Source organism: Thamnophis elegans, chromosome 5 (assembly GCF_009769535.1).
Source record: "Thamnophis elegans isolate rThaEle1 chromosome 5, rThaEle1.pri, whole genome shotgun sequence".
In the NCBI taxonomy this organism is placed as follows: Eukaryota; Metazoa; Chordata; class Lepidosauria; order Squamata; family Colubridae; genus Thamnophis; species Thamnophis elegans.
Genome location: NC_045545.1, coordinates 17575600 through 17597582, shown reverse-complemented (window position 1 = coordinate 17597582; position 21983 = coordinate 17575600). Strand labels below are relative to the sequence as shown.

Below are 21983 nucleotides of genomic sequence, written 5' to 3'. Positions count from 1 at the left end.
GGTTGAGTTCCCAGATGCCATGCGGTGAGTTTCTGCGGAAGGCTAATCCTCCCTTATGTAGACTATCTCAGGCTTTTTAATAGCCCATTGACAAAGGTGGGGGCTATTAAGAGTGAGTCTGTTTCCTGCCTAAAAACATGTTTCTTCATTTCTTATCCAGGAAAAATATAATATTCTGTCCTTGCAATATTTCAATAATCAATATTTCCCAATAATTCATTTTTCTAGGAGAGGGATAGGTGCTAACTTCCTACAGAGGAAAGCAACAAAACCCAAACACAATAAAAAGCATGAATATGCAAATAGAATAAAAGCTCATGAGAATCTGCAAGGAAAACATAGAACATGAAGGAGTTAAAGTAAATAAATTATGTCTGTTTTTAACTGTTACTGTCTTAATATTCTGCCATTTCCATGAAAGCTCAAGTCCTCCTACCTATTGGTGTCTTCTAATTTTATCCAAACTGATAACTGGTGTTGTCATGGTATTTATTTATAAATGTCCAGACCAAGTGTAATTTCTAATGTTGGATTTTCCCCCTTATCAGAGGGAACTCCCTTGTGGAGTACTGAGAAGCCGTTACCATGGCAACGCCACTGTGCTGTAAAGTACAAACCATTTTACGGCAGTACAGTAGAAGCCATTTTAAAGCACAACAGGCTGTATCTTAACAGACCCCGAGGGGTGTTATGGGTGTCTTAGCCCCACAGTAAGCCCCTCCAGAGAGTAAGTCATTTGTATAGAAAGTTTGGTTGAAATTGCTCAAGGCGTTCCAGAGTTGGGCTGAACTTACATTCCTGGTCAAGTCTCCCCCCCTATTCCCCCCCCCAATTATGCAGAATATTTTTTTTTTAAAAAAGTTGTTCTGGGAGGGGGGGATCTTTGTTAGAAACAGGCAGGTTGGCCCCCTCAAAAGGGAAGTGAAGCACTATGCCACTCAAATATTTATTAATTACTTGATTTTTTTATCATTAATGTTAAAATGAACACTAAATATTTTTTTTCCTCTCCCTGATAATTGCTTCTTTTGAGTGGGTGAAACCCTTACCTTAAAGAAGGGAAACAACCCAGATATCAATAAGCAGGTGTATAGCTAAAGCTGACATTCAACTCCCATAAGTTCTAGCTATCATGGCTAAGGGCAAGAGATTGCTGGAGGTGGAGTTCAAAAGATTAAGAAAGCCTCAGAATTCCTTGTCTTGTAGCAGATTGTATATCCAAACCAAATGATCTCTTTGTGAACATGGATTCCCACTGAGTAGTGTTTTTCAGAAAGAGAAAACAAGATTCACAGCAAGGCTCTTAAGGCCAATCTTGATTCCCCCCACCCTGCTTTCTTTAAAATATGTTTTTTTATGATATTTCTATTCTGCTGTATGTAAAAACAACAACAAGGTAGTATAATTCAGAGTCAAGAAACAATAAATATATCATAAAATATTAAAACAATATCCACAGTAATATATTAACATTTTATTTATTAATAAAACATATTTAATACGCTGTATAGATTGTTTTTCTAAATGTGATTTAGAAAATGACAAAATGCATAAAATGATGAACAATAAAATATATCAAAAATATTTTATTATTTATTTGTGCACATCGCACATATTCATACGTGCACTCACATTCACACAGGCATAAATTTCATGTATTTATATAAAATACAGAATATTTCTGTGGAACGCTTTCTCTTTTGATCTCTAAGGCAACAAGAATGTACTCTCTGTTACTCTATGTCTGCATGTACCCAGGTGTGCATTAGCAATAGCAATAGTAACAATTTTACAAGATGTTTTATGTACACTTCTATGTGTATAAAATTCCCTAATAGGTACAATATTTAAAAATATATTTTGATCAGAAAACCCATTTGCAAAATTTGTAGAAAGATGAAAGAGAAAGGTAACTGAATTCCTATTTTTAATGTGGTCATGAAATATGTTTGGTTTAAACTATATCTTCCTTGCTAACTTATTGCAGTGAAGCTGTTCATTGATTTTACAGTTACAAATATCTGCCTTCATTAGCAAATAAAACTAAGTTTGCCTAGGCTTTTAGAAAACTTGTGTCAAATGAAAAGAGGGTATGTAGTGTATGTATACTTATGAACATATTGCACACACCTCTTAATATTCAAAGAACCAATTAAAGAATCTTGAGGAGAGAGATCCCAAAATGTTGAATCATGAAATTTTTCAGTGTCATTTTTTTCCACATATTTCCTGCAATTTGTATATGTTTTGTCTAATTATTTTGGAAAGTACATCTGCTTTGACACCTGCAGAATTATTGCAAGCTGTCCTTTTCATTTGGGGGGGGGGGAGGTTGGTATTTAAATTTTAGATTTGGCACCTGTCAGGCTGTAGTACAACAAACCAGAAACCAGAGGGAGGATGGAATTCATGCTTGCGAATATTATTTTGCAATATCTAATAATTGCTATGTTTCCATCAGTCACCCAAAATGACAAATGGTGCTGCTAGCGTGGAACTTCACGTCAGCAGGATGAGAAGGAAAGTGTGTGTCCTACAAAGTAACATCTCCTGACATCACAGATTTTATTCTGATTAGTCCACATAAAATGAATTGCTCCAGAAAGAAAACTTATAAAACACTTGACAACACTTGCCTACCACCCACCCACAAGTCCTGTCAAAAACATTTGCACTGGTCCCAAGAACACGAGTCTCAGTTACAGGGCCTGTTTGACAGACTAGGATATAGGGACCTGTCAGCCGAAGAACAGACGAAGATTATTGTGAAGGGGATTTGGTACTTTGTGTATTTTGCCTAATAGGGGAGCCTGTGCTCAGCATTTCCTGAAGCAAAAGAAGACAGATGAAATCTCTGGGCACTTCATTGCTGCTGCCTCTCAAAGATTTCCTGTCAAAATGGCCTATGAGGGGAGAAAGGGTTGCAATAACATTTTTTTTTTAACCTGGCAGGATTTCTAGCCTTGCTATGAAGAGAGTTTGAAGGCGCTGTCTTTGTAAGGAAAAAACTCTGCTGCCAAGCTACCAGATGTAGTTGTGTTTAAAAATAAAAAACCAATATGATTCACATTACCATAGTGTACACTATAAAAGTAGTTTTGATTGACAGCTTATCCATATTTTATGGAGTGCTTCCTACTTCCCACCCCCTCCACCCCATTAAACACAGCAAGGAACTTTGATGTTAGTGCAATTCTCAACTTAAATAAGCCAGTGGTTGCCAACAACTTTAGTGCCAGAGTTTCAGCCAAGCATGAAGGGAATGTCATCTACTTTCTCCAAACTGGAAATTGTCTCTTTATTTTTCCTTTTTCTTTCTGCCTCTCTCCCACTTCCAAGAGAGTAAAAAAAAAAACCTTCAATGGGATTCACCAAATCCTTAAGCATTCCCAACATTTGCAGAATATAGGATTGGGGCAGGCTGTTACTCATGGCAGGATTCAATGGGAAGTGATCTCAACATGGTTTCCATTGCTGTCTTAGTGTGAGATGAGATGTAGGAAAATCATTCTACATGGGTAGGATTTTCAAATCTATCTCAAAATCTAATTTTGGACCAACTTGATCTTGGTTTTGTTTTGAAAGAACTGCCTCTGGGGGGTAATGCAGTCTTAGAAAGAACATTCATGATAATGTTGCCATCTTTCTCTCTAGCTTTTGTCAGTTAGAAAGAGTCTATTCTTTTTCTGAAGAATTGAGAATTGCAAACATAGATATTCAAACATTTTTGTAAGGTGTTGTTACTGTACTTTCATAACACAGTTTCCTTCTTCATGCTTGCTTGGAAAAGAGCACTATGAAATCAATGAAATGGAGCTTATTTCTCAAGAAAGCGGAGGGTTTTGTTATATATTTATATTGAGACCTAGAGTTTTGGAGTACCAAACAGTACCATAGCACATTGATTATTATGAAGAGTCGGCTTAGAGAGATACCTGGAACCTAATATAATATACTGCATTCTTTTTAATTAGAAAAATCAAACTTAGCATGAATAAAAAGACTTAAATTCTTCAGCATTCTTAAAGAACTACACAGTCATGACAGAAACTATTAGGATAGGCTGGTTTATGGTTATCTTAATATATTTGTACTCTGATCCTGTACAATGAATCAAAACAGCCCCTTAAGAGTTGAGATGTGAGATTATCTATCCTCTCTCTCTCTCCCTCTCCCTCTCCCTCCCTCCCTCTCCCCCCCTCTCTCTGTCTCTCTCTCTCTCTTATCAGAAAATGCTTGCCATATATCCAGTAGCTGTTTCCTTCTTTTGAACAACATATGTTTGCATTAAGGAGAAGACCAAAGAGAAAAGAAAAAAAGCATGGTAGTTTTCTATCAAGGAGGACGTAATGATTCTGTATTTTGCAGGAGATTCAGCTTGATGATCTCTTAGGTATTTTCCAACTCCATAATTTTATTATTCTAGGAGCACTGCTGTAATATCATACATAATACGTAATGTTTATATTATGCTAATGTTTATGTAAATGCTTGGAATCAATTTACAGAAGTACAAAAGTGAGATTTATAAAATTTTGTTAAACCCAAGTTATGTGCTAACTGGAAACTGAACTAGTAGCATCCTTGCCTTAAATTTTTGTTTGAAGATTTCTGCATATTTCTCAGGTATCTGATGAAGGAGGCTGGCTGATAACAGTCTGAGTTTTACTGATAACGTGCAGAAATTACTAAAGATGGTTGAGTCTGATTCTTGTGAATGATTATGTTCTGTATTATGCAAAGAGGCAGTTAATTTTTCAATTGTAAAATTAATGCAAATTAATTTATTAAATAATTAAGTTGCATGTCTTTTATTTATATATTTTTCTTGTTAATACTTTAAAATCCTTGGAATTTAAATAAAGGGAAGATACCTTAATATTTTTTTCTCAAGGGCGGTCCTGCTCCAAATTCATTTTTATTTCAGCTATGTGAAACTGAATATATGGGAAACCATTTTGGGAAAGCAAATTTCTACAGATTTTGAATTATGTTAATCATGCCAATGCTACTGTTAGTCTAAGTTACACAACAGCTGTTTCTCATTTCCCGTGAGTATTTTCTCCCTGAAGAAAGTTTGTAACATGATAAAGTAGCCCTTATACATAGAAACATTACAACTTTCCTTTTATAGCTATTTCATTATATTTAAATATTTTTGTGCAATATCCTGCAAAAATGCTTTTGTCTGGATCCCAAATGCCAAGTTTCTACTATGAAGTTCAAAGGCCTTCTATCAGGATTTGTGTATATTTGTCTGGATTTGTGTATTTGCAAACACACAGAGATAGGTTAGCCTGTAATTTGGCCCAATAAAGATCATTAAATTTATTTCTTGATCTTTCAGACAATATATACAATTGTATATTGGTAGAAATATCTTGGGGGGAAAAGCATGGCGATGTGAGAGAAATTTTCTTAATCTGATATCAGACACAGGTTATGGTAGAGAAAGTGATAAGATGTATATTAAATAATAACATCCTATACTGGTGGCGATGGACTGAAGTAATCAAAAAGCATGTTTAGTTTGTCTAAGAGTTAGTTACAAAATTCAAGGAATACTAAAATTCATTGTTATTATTACGGTTCATAACATACAAACTGGATTTGGTATTTTTATCCACCTATCAAGCCTAACGATCTGGGATAGACAGATGTTCTTGTTTGATGGTGTTAAGGGTATCATTGCAGGATGTAAGCTACTGTCATTATTATTATGGCTTGTTGCATGGTAAGTGAGCTGTTTAGACTGGATTTGGCATTTTTATCTATCTATCAAGTCCTTTCCAAGGACTTGGGATAGGCAAATATTGTTTGATGATGTTAAAGTTATAATTGCAAGAGATGAGAATGATGATGATGATTATACTTTAAGGTAATATTTGCTTGGACACACATTTAAATGGTGGAGGTTTTGTTGATGGTTTTGAATATTATCTCCTCATAGATAATTGGAATTTTCTGCTAGTGATGGTTGGGTTAGTTGATGTCTTTTTGTTTTCTAATTTTTTTGTTGTCTTTTCCAATCTATACTAATTTTCTAATATATGTCAGCCACAAAGACCTTGGGATATTTTCAAGAAGTGTCTAGAGATACAGCGGATCCATCATTTTTTAAGGGCTCTTTGAACCTAGAATGACCCACTGCCAAGGTAGGGTTCAAGGATCCAGTTACTAACCTTTACTTTAGTATATTTAATTAGCTCATATCAAGAAACACAGTATAACAGGGAGGAACATCCTTCAGTCCCAAAGAGCTGGTTCAATGAAAACCATCCTAAAAAAATAAACAAACAGAGCCCAAACCAGAGCCAAATGTTTCTTTTCAAAATCTCTTTGCACAGTGTCTTTCTTAAAGCAACAGCTTTTTTGGAAGCTTCAGGAGGGGAGATGAGTGAGACAGTGAATAACTTAAGCCAGTCTACTCAAGAAAGTGAGGGACGTGGTGATTCAGTGGCTAAGATCCTGACCTTGTCAATCACAAAGGTCAGCAGTTCAGCGGTTTGAATCTCTAGTGCTACGTAATGGAGTGAGCTCCTGTTACTTGTCCCAGCTTCTGTCAACCCAGCCATTTGAAAGCATGTAAAAATTCAAGTAGAAAAATAGGAGCCACCTTTAATGGGAAGGTAACAATGTTTTGTGCGCCTTCACCTCTAGGCTTGATTACTGTAATGCGCTTCACTTGGGGCTTCCCCTGAAGAGTGTTCGGAGACTACAATTGGTCCAGAATGCGGCCGCGTGAGCAATATCGGGTGTACCTAGGTACACCCATGTTACACCTATCCTCCGTGAGCTGCACTGGCTTCCCATCGGTCTCCGAACATGCTTCAAGGTGATGGTCGTTACCTTTAAAGCCCTACATGGCTTAGGACCTGGATATCTGCGGGACTGCCTTCTGCCACATACCTCCCAACGACCCATAAGAACTCACAGGCTGGGCCTCCTTCGGGTACCGTCGTCCGGGCAATGCTGGTTGGCGACTACTCGGGGGAGGTCTTTCTCTGTAGCTGCCCCGGCCCTGTGGAATGATCTACCCACAGAGATCCGGACCCTTCCCACTCTCTCGGCCTTCCGGAGAGCCATTAAAATCTGCCTGTTCCGGCAGGCCTGGGGCTGTTGACCCCAAAATACGGTCCAGCCCCATTTAGAACGGAGTGCATGGTGTGCTGTTTTTAAATCTTTTTTTTTCTCTGTATTTTTATTTTTTGATTTATTTCTGTACTGTAAGCCGCCCGGAGTCCTATGGGATTGGGCGGCATATAAATGTTATTAAACTTGCAAACTTGCAAACTTCAGCATTTAGTCATGCCAGCCACATGATCATTGCGATGTCTTCGGACAGTGCTGCTCTTTAGCTTTGAAACGGAGATGAGCACCGCCTCCTAGAGTCGGGAATGACTAGCACATATGTGTGAGTGGAACCTTTACCTTACTCAAGAAATACTTTGTAATTTGTACTAATGGTGTTTTGAGTGTCAGGCACAAATTCTAGCTCAATTTTGCCGCTGGATTAAGCCTGTAAAACATAGCTTTTATTTATCTTCTTTCTGTACCAAGCAAAGGATCACTGCTATGGACAGGCATTTCTTAAACAGAAGGTAGTGAATTTCCACTTATAAAAATCAATGTAGCATCTTCTTGCAGAATCTAGTCTCATAATAAAGAAAGATGACAGGATATGCCTTCAAATGGTTTTCAAGGGCTCTTTTAACAATAAGATGTTTTATCCATTTAATGAAACAATCAATGGGTTGTTTCAATAGTAGCCAATACTATTTTCTTTACTTCTTAACCTCAAACCATTTTCCCCTTGGTCTTTGCTCATTTCTCTATTTCAAATACCTCCACAGAGGATGGTAAGCAGTGGTGAGATTCAAAATTTTTTACTACAGGTTCTGTGGGCATGGCTTGGTGGGCATGACAGGGGAAAGATACTGTAAAATCTCCATTCCCTCACCACTTCAGGGGAAGGTTACTGCAAAATCCCTATTCCCTCCCCATTCCATGGAAAGATTATTGCAAAATCCCCATTCCCTTCTGATCAGCAGGGACGTGGGAGGCAGAGAATAGATGGGGGCAGGGCAAGTCAGAGGTGGTATTTACTGGTTCTCTGAACTACTCAAAATTTCTGCTACTGGTTCTCCAGAACTGGTCAGAACCTTCTGAATACCACCTCTGATGGTAAGCTACATAAAATTTCTGGCTGCAGTTTGGTTGCCTGTCTTGAGCTTCAAATCACACAGCCAATATCATCTGATAGGATGATCTTATACTAAATCTAATCACTGAGTTTTGTGAAAATGGACTTGCTTCAGACTACTTCAGTCTTCCCAACCTGGTACTCTATAATGAATAGGATGGTAGGGAAGATGGGAGTTCCGGCAGGCCTGGGGCTGTTGACCTCTTGAATGAGGTCCAGCCCCACTAAGGTTGAGTGCATGTTGTGTCTTTTTTTAACTGCCTTGTCTTCTACTTTTTAACTTTTTAGTATTCTTTTTAATTGTTTTTATGTAAGCTGCCCGGAGTCCTTTGCGATTGGGTGGCATATAAATTTATTAAACATTAAACATAAACAGTTGTAACTTAATATATCAGGAAGGCATCAGCTGGACAAGAGATAAGGAAAGGCTGGATAATAGAAAAGCAATGTGTTTGATTTTTCTGAGACCATTTCCAGATTCTAAACCAGTATTTGGAAAAGGAAGCACTGTGGATTTTCCCCCCTATTTTTCCCTCTTTATAATAATTTTATTCAATGTTACAATTAAAAAGATTAAAAAAGAACCTAATGCAAACTAATAAAAATAAAAGATCACTTCCAGGGAAGCAATGGTGAACTAAAGATGGCTCTGCCAAGAGCAAAGCGAATGACCACAGTAGAATGAAGAGTCAGTGAGTGGATGGGCTTTTTAAGTTTCCTGTCTGGTCAAGGAGATAACTTGGGATCATGGACAATTACTTCAGACAGTTTTGTCTGAGAATTGCTTCCTCATGACTAGACCACAATGATCTCTGGTGGGTTTTGTAATGGAATGCAAGGATGACTTGGATGGCAAAGGGAAGAGATGGTGCCTAGGAAATATTGAACAAAAGACACAGGTGGCCTCAACAGTCAGAGGAAGAATCTTAGGAAGGATCCACCATAATTGATCAGACTGTTAAAAGTGGTGGATAAGAAATTTGTACTTTTAGGCTTGCACAATTCTGTTACTGTAGCCTTAACATAAAGTAGAATTAGCTCATTTTGTTATGTTTTCTGTCTGATTTACCTAAGATGGCTGATATCAATTCTGCATTGCTTGTAGTGCTGCACCAATATACTTGTGAATTTGTGTACCTTGATTAAATATGATAGGGAAACAAAGTAATACAGTTTTACTTCACTATTATAATTTGTTTATTGAGTTTTAATGTTTTCCTGAATAATATCCTATAGTACACCAAAAAAAAACAACCCACAATTGTTCATTAGGTTTATCATTATGCAGACCTGCATTTTGACTACATGAAGAGAAGGGACAAAGAAGGGACAAAGTAAGGCTGTTGTTACTACTCTAAATCTTGGAATTGGAACCAAAGAACTTATCGTATCCACAGGTAGGCTACAAATTAATAAAACAATAGATTTGACCTTTCATGTAGAGTTAAATTAAGCATTCGTATAACATCAATATTATTAAGAATAAAACAACAATAATACCCAGGGAAAAGAAGTTTTGAGAGTCGACCTAAATGTGTAGCAATAATGAGGTTCGAGCATAATGTTGATGAAACATTGGCCCGGATGCTACCCTGGTGAGAAAAGCTGTGAAATAAAGCTTGTGCTCTTTTCTCAGCAGCGGAAGCTGCTGTTGAATGCGTGGAACCCTGGTGGAAGCAACCCAAATAAACTTTTTTAGCCCATGAACAGTTCCATTTATTAATTAATCTGCAATTATGCCCTGAGGATAGTTTGCCGCATAGTATATAGGTAAAGCAAATTTTAAACCATGATTGCACAATTAAGTAAATGAAGCACAGAGCTGATTGCTCTGATCAGTAATGAACTTTCACAAACGCTAGATCCCAATGTTACAGCCTCACGTGGAGAGTCGGCTCTAGCAGGGACTTTGGAAATGGTTGAAACATTGCCGGAATAAAACACATTGTGCTCAGACCAGCCATGAGACCATTCTCTAACTTTAGATGTGACTTCCAATTGTGTAAAGTAACTCTGCTGAACTGCTCAGGTGGTTTCCCAAAAATTTGATGTGAGGGAATTAGAAATGTAGAAGAAAACCTGTCTGATTTATTAAGGGGTACTTAATTTTTAAGGGACAGTAAAGATTTGGGATATCACTCACCTAAATCCTAGAGCTCCTAGAAATATGCCACCAGTTCCATCTTCAACTAATATAACTGTTAAGCAGTGTTTCTTTTATGGGATTTTGTTTTGCTTAGAATTTATCTGCCAATATCTGACAGTATAAGATAGTGGTAATGATTTAGATTTTTCTATATCCCTTTGCTGCCATATGATAATGTACCAAAGTTTTGCAGTCGTAATCTGGCAGCTCATTTAAGATGTTATGCTAAAAGACAGAGTATAGCTACAAAATAATGAGATAAAATAACCGTAGAACCTTGCTTCATAACAGATCACACTCTTTGTGGTCACAATCATCAATTCCTACCTGGTTCTTAAATTAGAAAGGCCAGAATATTATACCTTTTACAACTGAGCTTTAGTTGCTTTTTTTACATTCCTGGCAAACACTTTTCAGATGGCACCCTGTGGCCCAGTGGTGAGTTATGACCGGTACGCCCCCAGTCCGGGCGTACCGGTGCCTGCCAGAGCACCAGATACCATTCCAGTACGGTGCTCTGGAGAGCCTACCTGCCTGCGCTCCTTACCAGCATTTGAGCTTTTGGGGGCTTCCGTGCACCGAGCGTATGGCGCCTGTGCAACACTCTGCCAAGCAGCTGGAGCATCACAGGCAGTAAGTATGCACAAGTGCGCTGTGCACGTGTGCATGCACACTGTGAGTTCATGTGGACGCCCAGCCCCATTGCGTGCATCTATGTGGACGACACAGGGCCAGTTCCAACTGTACCAGTTGGAATGGGATCCAGAACCCACCGCTGCTACAATATTACAAAATCCTGGCCAGATTCGTGCTCATCAGTGCTTCTGTATTGAGATCCTGAAGTGGGCTTAAGTCCATGTAACCCATTCTGCTCATCATCTTAGTAGATGCCACCATACATTGTTATGATTATTCTCCACAGCATCATCTGAAAAACAACAGATTTGGCAACAAATTTTTAATTTACCTAACATACAGTATAAAGCAAACAACAACAACAATAACAACACCCTAACTGAATATATTGTTTTCCATAGATCTTTAGATTCCTGAGAGAAGAAACCATAATTTTAAATAACAATAATTGTCAAAATTTATTTTTTTTCATGAATGCTGACATTATAAGAGAAGAAAATTTAAAATGCCTGCTTATATGAAAGTAGCTCATTTGTGTTTTCATACTAGAAGCTTTGGGAGTGATAATCATTTTTTTCCTTGGGTTATTGTAGATTTTTGCTCTTAATGTCAAGAACCGAGAGTTCTATTTAATGCTATAAAGCAACCCTGAATAAATACAAATAGTTTAATTTTCTTCTGCTGTTACATCCTCCCACAGTGCTGAGTGTAATTAGGAAAAAGCTACATTGCATGTTTTGAATAGTGAATGCATCTGATTGTTAATCATGATATTTACATAGTTTATATGTAAAATATTTGAATTCATTTAATGCCTGGACTATCTTTCTTTCTTTCTTTCTTTCTTTCTTTCTTTCTTTCTTTCTTTCTTTCTTTCTTTCTTTCTTTCTTTCTCTCTTTCTCTCTTTCTTTCTTTCTTTGTCACTAATATTTGAACTGAAGTATTGTAATATTACAAATACAGTTTTGCATTAAACATGCAATTCTTTATTTGTAGCTTGCTTTCTGGCTTCACTGAAAAAAAGATAGACATATATTGGGAATATTGAAATAAAAATCAAAGACATTATTTGGAGAAACTTAACATCTTACAGAGAGGATTAAAAAGAAAAATACATTAATATATGATGTATTTTTTAAAGAAATGATAAAACTACAATATTTTGAAAGGTAATGGGAAATTTTAATCTGAAAAATGCAGAAAAATATAGTTCATATTTTATGTACTTTTTCATCAGAAGTGTTATTGATTTCTATAAAAAGAAATTAGATAAAGAATGTATGCAAGACAAAATCTCATCTGTGATACAAATAGTAATAATTGTGTTTCCTTTATAAATTGAAGCACAAACAAAATGGAAGAAATGAAGTGGCTATTTTTGAAATACAGTAAGACATGTAAAACAGTTTCTTATCTTTCAACAATTGTAATCATCTAAAGGAGGGAGAAAATTTTGGATAATTGAAAATTTAAAAACAGTTTAAATGTGTCACTTTTATCTCTGAAAGTTATGTCTTAAATGAATAATGGGTAATGTAAAAGCAAAATGCTTTTGAGTAATTTTCTCAAGAATACTGCCACTTGGTTCAGTGACTAAATGTTTATTATTAATTTATTAATCATTTTTATTTATTAATTTTTATGTCCCCTACATGGTGACTTTAACTAATAGTGTTTTTCTTCCATTTTAAAATATCCTATTCTAGAAGATATTTTGGCCCATCATCACAATGCTGATTGAACATCTGTGAAACTACTTTTCCCCAAAAGGAGCCTCTGTAGTGTATGTAGGGACATGATGACTTTAGATGAAAATGTTGCATTTTGGCCAATATTTCTTTGACAATTAACTGTTCCCCCCTAAAGGATAAGATAGTTCTATAAACAGCAATAAATTATGTAGCTTAGACATAAATTTATTGTGCAGATAAAAACATGACACTTATGCCAAAATGCTTCCGTCAATGTGCATTCCCATTCATTATTGCTTGTCATCCAATATTCCTGAAGATTTATTTTGCTGCATTCTAAGAATAATTTTATAAATGACAGCGAGAAGCCTGTTAGAGGCAAGGTCCAGCCTTCAGGAATCCAAGAGGAAAGGAGGATTCAGTGGGCTTAAATCCTGACTGCAGCAACCTATTTACGCAACTGTATTTTTATTAGATTGCTACTGTGCAAATCCAGGAAGAGACATATATGGTGTAGGAAAAGTGGATGTGATGAAAGGTGCAGTAGGTGTACCCATGTATCTGTGCACAGAGTCACTCTCTCCCCTTTGAATTCAGATCACTCCTCTGGCCTAACTATTATTTAATAAGAATACGTTAATTCCTCTGAGAGTTCTCTAGCAATTTTGGCTGCCAGCCCATATCTAGACTTTAGAAAATGTTTTTGCTTAAACTTTTCCCACTCTGTATTTTTAGCAAATTATCAAACTTGCCATTTATCACGATTTAATCCTATTAATAGATCTAAGTTCTACTTGCCACACTTCTCCCAGGATCTCTAATAAAAAGCTTGTTTTACTATTTTCTACTTTTGGTACCCAATAAATCTAATTTAGCCTGATCATGTGTCAAAACTAAGTTTTGCTGCTCCAGTACCTGCCAAAATTGTGGGACTGCTGGACATCCTCTAATTTGTAAAAGTTACCAGATACCTTGATTGCAAGATGGATTGACCCCTGAAGTTAAACTTCCAGGAAGGAAAAACTGCCATCCATTAATCTAAGAGAGTTAATCAGTTACAAAAGAGAATTGGAAAGGACATTGGAGTCAACTTTCTGCTCAAGAAGTAGACTCTGTATCATTTTAGACAAATGGCTGTCCACTCTCTTCTTAAAAACCTCCATGATGAAGCACCCACAACTTCTGAAGTTGTGAACATTCCACTGATTAATTGTTTTCACTATTGGGAAGTTTCTCCTTAATTATAAGTTGCTTCTCTCCTTGATTAGTTTCCATCCATTATTTCTTGTCTTACCTTCTGGTGCTATGGAAAATATGTTGACCCCACCCCTCTTCTTGTGGGAGCCCCTCAAATACTGAAACATTATTATTTTGTCTTTCTTAGTCCTTTTTTCCACCCTAGACTAGGAATTGTTGTTAGAGACCCAACAACATACAGTATAAATTTAAACCTTGCAGTCATGAGAGCAATCATACCAGCTCAAACTGTAAAAGCATAGTTGTTACACAATATAACCAATGGATTAAGAAACTGAAGGTTTTATTTCTTTATTTAAAAGATGTGTATGGCTGCCCATTTTAAAACACAACTCTGAATGGCTTACAGTAATAATAAAAGGACAAAAAAAAACCTTAGAAAAATAAAGACAAAAATAATTGGTGCTTGTTAATGACAAGAAATATCTGGGATAGAAATATGATTTTCAAAACTAGAGATATTTGTTCAGCTTTATCACTTTCTTTAAAAATGATAAGACAACCATCCCTATAAAGTCATATTTGCAATGAAAAGAAAAAAAATATTCAAGGACAAATGCAAAGTATTGGATTAGATTTACAAAAATCAGTGTTTGCACACGCCCAATTCTAGATAGGAATGCACAGGTCAGTTCAGGGGATATCTTAATATACTAGAAACATTTACTCTAAAGAAGGAATGCATATTTCAAAAGTAATCTTCAAAGAAATACTGGCCTTTACATAATGCATCGTTCTGACCTTAGGGAAAATGCCTCACTAGCATTCTTTTGCGTAACTAATTTCTAATACGAGGTGTACTTAAATAACATCCCAAGGCTTTTTTAATGATAACAAAAAGAATGATATTGGCACTATTTACTTGATGAGCTGAGGTTTCCAAAATACCATGCTAACTGTCTTGAGGACTGAATCAAAGTTTGCCAGTCTTTTTTATTTATTTCAGCAATCGGGTATAGAATAGTCTTCATGCAGCATTTACTGATGGCAAGATCTGAAAGTCATTCAAGTCGGATGAAATTTTATGCAGGAACATGTTCCAGCATAGAGGAAGGAAGCAAACAAAAGTGTATTGCTTTGTGCAAAATGCATGACTTTTGAATAAATTTGGATCTTTTGTCACCAGAACCAGGGTATGATGGTGATGATAATATACTGAGCTATATAATGTTTCCATTTCTAAGAAAACAAGTTCCAGAAACTAAGTTTGCAAATGCTGCATCCCCAAGAAAATGATTAGAATGTTAGTCCCCAGGGCATCATTATAGAGTGCAATTTGTATTTAAATTTCTATAACCCTTAAGCACAAAAAAAGTGCTTGTTTATAAGTATGGATATGCTGTTTCCCATTTATGGACGATGTTTATCCTTTTCCCAAGGATCAGCATTTTATTACTTAGGAAGTTTGCATTGCAGATCGCCATATGCTGTTAGCAGTCGTTGCTCTTTTGTTCTTCCGTTGCTGGTTTTTTTTTTCTTGCTTTATTTTAGTATTGTCTTTTCTTGAATGGCCAAAGCTTCTAGTTAAGCCTGGTGTAAATATGATTTTTTTAAAAATTATTCAGACCTTTTCATTATGCCTCGTAAAGGGTAGAAAAAAAAAGACAAAGAACTTTGTTGTGGTTTCAAAATAGCAACCTTTTGAAAAGAATCCATACAACTTCAGAAATATTGGTATGATTAATCTGAAGTTATGAGCCAAATTGAAAGCAGATAATCGGGTAGAGAAGTTTGCTGCTTTTCAATTTTATTTTTCAGAAAAAAGTCTTGACATTCCATTTTGATTTCAGAATACAAGGGAGAATTTATAAAACACATTTTTTTTAAAAAAATAAACCAGCTATCCTCTAATAATGTTGGATGAAATCTTCAAAGCAATCAGCACAGCCTTCTTTTTCTTTTGCAAAAATCAACGGTAGTTTGTCATCAGGCAGGAATTGATTTTATTTTCTTTGCTATCCAACTTTCTTTTAACCTTTCAAATCGCTTGTATAATTATTTTAATGAAATTACCCCTACCGTTCTGCAGGCTCTGATTGTATTTTACACTGATTAAGAAGCAAAATAACCTCTTCTAAACAGAACACTTTTATGTTCCAACTGTTGTGTTTATGCAAGATAAGACAGAAATCTAAATCGGACAACAGAGAATCAAATAGTATAGGGAGATGTCCCAAACCCAGCATTTGCTGGCAATCAGTTCAATGGGATTTTCTTTCAGGTATCCATATGAGTGTATTTATGTAGCATTTGGCTAATCTTGGCTGATCCCAAAATGTTAAGCAGAATTGGACCATGTTGGCACTTGAATGAGAAACCATTTGGGAATCCTACAGCTGCAGATTAGTTGGGAAAGTAAAACCAAACCAAACTAATACTCACCCACCCCCCAAACAGGGAATAGCACAGGTGATGCATAACATCGGCAATAAAGCTACATAAATATGCCTACAGGTAAAGAATTCAGTTGTTCCATAGAATTGTGTTAACCACATTATCAGAGAAGTAAAAAAAAAATCACCTCTACCCGCTACCACAGTGCTTTAATTTGTATTTGTATTTAGTTTATTTGTATGCCGCCCTTCTCCAGGAGGGACTCAGGGTGGCAAACAACTCAGGGGGGAAAGGAGACATAAACACAGTACACATAATTAAAATACATAAAAATCACACAGCCATATAGTCGAGAGGGGAGGGGAACTCATCAACCCCAGGCCTGCCGGCACAGCCAGGTTTTGACGGCTTTCCGGAAGTCCTGGAGAGAGGTGAGGGTCCGAATCTCTGCGGGGAGTTCATTCCAAAGGGCCGGAGCTGCTACAGAGAAGGCCCTCCCCCAGGTAGTAGCCAGATGGCATTGGCTGGTGGACGGAACCCGGAGGAGGCCGACCCTGTGAGATCTAACGGGTCTTTGGGAGGTAATTGGCAGCAGGCGGTCTCTCAAATTTTAGTATTTATTACTGAAAATCCACTTTATTTCATAAATCTTGGTCTGAAACAGAGTAGTTTCATGACTGAAAGGAATGCTCTTTTTCACTCATTCGCCTTTTCAATGTGTAGGGGTGTCTTTTTAATCTATTTATAAGGTAATTGTAAAGGTTCCCCTTGCACATATGTGCTAGTCGTTCCTGATTCTAGGGGGCGGTGTTCATCTCCATTTCAAAGCCAATGAGCCAGCGCTGTCCGAAGACGTCGCCATTGGCATATGGCCAGCATGACTAAATGCCTAAGGGACACAGAACGCTGTTACCTTCACATCAAAAGTGGTTCCTATTTGTTCTACTTGCATTTTTACATGATTTCGAACTGCTAGGCTAGGTTGGCAGAAGCTGGGACAAGTAACGGGAGCTCACTCCATTACGCAGCACTAGGGAACTGCCAACCTTTCTGATCGACAAGCTTAGAGCCATAGCCACTGAACCACTGCGTCCCTTAATCCAGTGGTCCCCAACCTTTTTATCGCCGCGGACCAGTCAGCCTTTGATAATTTTACCGTGGCCCGCTGAGCGCGCGCAGGGGTGGAGGGGCGTTGTTCTGCAGCGATCATGGCCCCCAGCCATTAATGTCTAAACTGCTGCAAGATATACTTAAATATTGATAAAATGTGAGGGGGTGTACTCACTTCTGTGATATCTATCCATCCATGTCTGTCTCTGTCTCTGTCTCTCTCTGTGTATGTATGTGTGTATGCATGTATGTGTATATATCCTCTATCTATCTATCATCTATCTATCTATTTATCTATTTATCCATCCATCCATCCATCCCTCTCTATCTATCAATCACCTATCCACCATCTATCTATCTATTCTAGCTGGCTGGGCAATTTGGGGAGTTGAAGTCCAAAAGTGTTAAAGTTGCTGAGATTGAGAAATGAGGACGAAACAAAAGGGAAGAGAATGAAACAAGGTCGTAGAGAGAGATTGCAAAATGAAAGGGCAACTTCTCTTTTTATTTCCTTCCACCCCCACCACCCCCACCGTGCCTCTCTGGCAATTGGCTGCCCAGGAGGTGGGGAGGGGAAGATGTTTCACAGACAGCTGCCACCCGCCCATCTCTCTCTCTCTCTCTCTCTCTCCGCCTCCCCATCTGACCTCGGCTGCTCCACGGCGGAGACCCCAGAAGGCAAGCAAAAAAAAAGGGGGGGCTCAGGAGTGGGGGAAGAAAACAAACCCCATCACGTTCCTATCTGTGAAAGCTCCCCGCTCCCTTCCTGGGCAGCCAATTGCCAGAGAGGCAGTGTGTGTACGTGTGTGTGGGGGGGGGGGTTGGCAGCCCGCGGCGCGCCTAGTCCGCTGTGGAACGCGCTGCCATCCGCCCAGCGCTCGCTCTCTCGCTCTCTCTCTCTCTCCCCCCCTCCAATCTCCCGCTTCTGCTTCGGCCGGCCAGCAACTTGTCCCCGCTTGCCCGGGGACTGGCCTCTGATTGGCTGGCGGGGAGAAAGCCTCGCCAGGGAAGGAGGCAAGGACTCCGCGGTGATGTCATGGGGACGGCGCCCCCAGGTAGCGGCGAACCGAACGCGCTCCGTCTCCACGGGCTACCAAGGCGGCCGGGCGGGCGGCCGGGGTGGGAGTGGGGTTTGGACCGGAGAGGCGGCTCTCAGGTTCGAGTCCCGGGGTTGATCTCAGGCTGCGCGTGTGGGTGAAGAGGCAGCAGGGATCATGGCCCCCGGCCGCTGCAGCGATCATGGCCCCCGGCCGCTGCGCGGCCCGGTGCCAGGTACTCCACGGCCCGGCACCGGTCCGCGGACCGGGGGTTGGGGATCACTGCCTTAATCTATTTATACTAGGGTTTTTCAATCTTTGCCAATTTCAGATGTGTGGACTTCAACTCCTCAAATTCCCCAGCTTACATGGCCATCTGGGGAATTCTGGGATCTGGAGTTCACACATTTTTAAAAAGCTAAGGTGAGAAACACTGATTTATATACATGGTTATTTTGGCTATTGCTTCTGCTAAGAGAATCCATACTGGCAGCAGAGCTTGTCTCAGCTCCTGGAGCTCACTTTTTTACTGACTTACAATGTTCCAGTCACTGTATCATCGGTTTCATTGTGGTTGCCATAAAAATGCTTTAGCTGCTGAGCATGAATGTAGATAAGACTCCCGTTTCTTATTCCTTGCCTGCAGTGCACAATGCACGAGCACATAATTGAGTGGAATTCATTCAGGGCTATTGACGGTGTGTTCCTAAATCGGCCCTTCAGAACCCTCTCTTTTGATCAAGGGCCACATTTGATCAGGGAATATTAAAGGATTCAATAAAACAAGACAAAGGAAGGAAGGAAGGAAGGAAGTAGGTTTCTCTCTCTGTGTTTGTGTGGAGGGGGGAGTTAGTTTTGTGTGTGAAAAAAAATTGCTTAACTAAGAAATGAATTATATATGATGTATGTATTTAATGAATTTTCTCCATCTGTCACATTAAAGCTACAATACAGCCACAGCTTTTAGCATCTCTCAGTGAGCCACACACAGTGTTTTGGGGTGTCATAGGTTATGCTGCTTTAAATGAATCACGTCTCTACTTAAAATGTCAGCTCCAGATTAATTGGGTTGCTGCTTTATTCTATATACAGTAATGTCACCGGTGGCAAGCCTATATATGTTACAGTCAAAATACCACACCTAGGTTACCTCCTTATTCATGATACATAATAATATGCCTTGTTCTTTTTCTTTTTTTCCATTAAAAACCTGAACGGGAGAGAAGGCGGCAGGAGGGAGAGAAAGAGAGTTTCTTTGGAACTGCAAAGAAAAGAATTTCGCAGTGTAGCTTTTCTGTGAGGTTTCCTGTACTTTTCATCAATATGCTTTAAGCTTGATCCGCTTCAGTTGATGGAATAAAGTAATTAAGCCTCTCTGCTCATTACAAAGTATGTACGTTCGTGAGCTGAGAAGGTCCTTAGAGCCAAAACAGCCTGCCAGCTGTATGGCAAAGCCCTGTGAAATGTAGGGTTAATATTCCAAGACAGGCAATGTGATCTCTTGGGAGGTGTGCTGGTCACTGGAGCCACGTCATCCCCTTAACCTATTTGAAAGAACACTACAACGCTTCTCAGCATCTTCTGAAGGTTTCTTTTCTCCTGTCACTTCCAATCCTGGCAAACTACAAAGGCACTGAAAAGGCGACTCTTGAAGGGTTAGAATAGTTCAGTGTTTTTCAACCACAGCCACTTTAAGACATGTACACGCCTAGAATTCCCCCATTGCTGCCTGGAGGATTTGGGGAGTTGAAGTCCAGAAAGCTTAACGTTGCTGATGTTGAAAAACCTGGATTACACTGCTGAGATGTGCAAACTTGGCCCAGTTTATTGAATCTGTGGTATATAGTCATTTGGTATTACAGATAGTCCTCGACTTACAGCAGTTCATTTAGTGACCGTTCGAAGTTACAACGGCACTGAAAAAAGTGACTTACGACCATTTCTCACACTTATGACCATTGCAGCATCCCCATAGTCATGTGATTTACATTCAGATGCTTGACAGCTGGTTCATATTTATGATGGTTGACCTTTTGTGACTGTTTTGGTAAGAAAGTCCCGTTTATTTTATTATTTTCTGGCACTTTCAAACATTCCCGTTCCCAAAAGGAACCTCGAGTGCTCGCCGTGAACGTTCCCCGAGAGCAACTCGAGAGAGAAAAAAAAGGAGCCAGCTGCTCAACCATCACCTTGACCAGAGACGGGCGGGGACTCCGTTGCCCCCGGTTCCTCTTCTGCATCGCCCGACGAACCGAGCCTCAAAAACTCTCCTCGCGTTTTCCGAATAAAGGTTCAAAAACTGTTGGCAAAGTTCTGGGCTGCGGGAAATCTTTGCTGGAGGGGGGTGGCCAACCGATCAAAACGTAGAACTATCGAACTGGCTGTTGCTGTCCCTGTAGGGTAGGGTAGGTAGGGACGAGGGCACAGAGATGGGTACCCTGGTATTCACCCTGAAAAGGGGAGGTGCTTCCTTCACTTTCGGAATCTGGCACCAGATCTTCAGATGTTTCCCAGGGCTGCCTGTGCGAATCCCCTTCTGAGTTGCAGGAAGCGAAGTCCTCACTTTGGCTCCTGCCTAGCTGTGGGGAGAGAGGTGGCGTCATGGGGTTTTCGCCCTCGCTCTGGCATGGGGTGCATGAGGAATGGGGAAGGGAGGTGGGAGGTTCGGCATCATCAACCAACTGGTATCCCACATCGCTGAGGTACTGCTTTAGAATGGTGGCACTGGGCTGGGGAAACTGGTTGGGGGTTTGGATCCTGGCAGCCTCCAAGATCATATGGAATTGGGGCTGTGGGAGGATTTGTTCCATCTCATGGAGATAATCGCAGAAAAGATTTTCCACCTCTTCCATGAAAACTTCCCCGTAATCCACTTCCAGGCGTTCCTGCACGTATTTTTCCTTCTGCTTGCCGTCACTCAGCAACTGGAGGACCAAAATTCTGAATTTTTCTTGGGATTTTTGTATTCTGTCCAGGTCCTGAGGTGTGGCTTTGGAATGATGGAGGGGGGGCTCATTCTCTGGAAAGTAGACATCCATAGCATCGTAGATTTTCCCAGGGGGGTGGTTTTCCTGAAACATGTTCATGACAATCTTGGCCTGCAGCCCCAGGCGCAGCCTGATCAGGTGCCGGAAGGGCACCAGGTCCGGCGCTGCCACGGCCACGTTCTCCAGGAAGGTCAGGGCCCGCGGGAAGTCCGGGAAGCGGCGGGCGCAGACTACGTGCCAGGCGGCGGCCGCCACCACTCGCAGGGCCTCGGCGGGGCAGGGCCCCTCGGAGGCCGCCTCGCCTGGAGGATCATCACCCATGGAAGAGACGGTAAGCAAAGTCAATGGGAAAGCCAGATTCACTTAACAAAAGTATCACTAATTTAACAGCTGCAGCGATTCACTTAATGTAGAAAGAAAAAATGTAAAATGGAGCAAAACTAACTTAACAAATTTCTCACTTAGCAACAAAAATTTTAGGCTCAATTGTGGTTGTAAGTCAAGTACTACTTGTACTATTTTCTCTTCCTGTGTACTACTATTGCCCTTTTAATAAACCCTATTAAAAGTCAGGCCCCTTA

At 39.5% G+C, this 21983-nt stretch overlaps 1 protein-coding gene across 1 annotated transcript; it reads right to left on the bottom strand.

The window, feature by feature from the left end:
* Positions 1-20784: 20784 nt before the first annotated feature.
* Positions 20785-21723, bottom strand: TINF2 (TERF1 interacting nuclear factor 2). The gene has a single exon (XM_032217774.1). The coding sequence runs from the start codon at positions 21721-21723 to the stop codon at positions 20785-20787; it is 939 nt and encodes a 312-aa protein (XP_032073665.1).
* Positions 21724-21983: the final 260 nt, after the last annotated feature.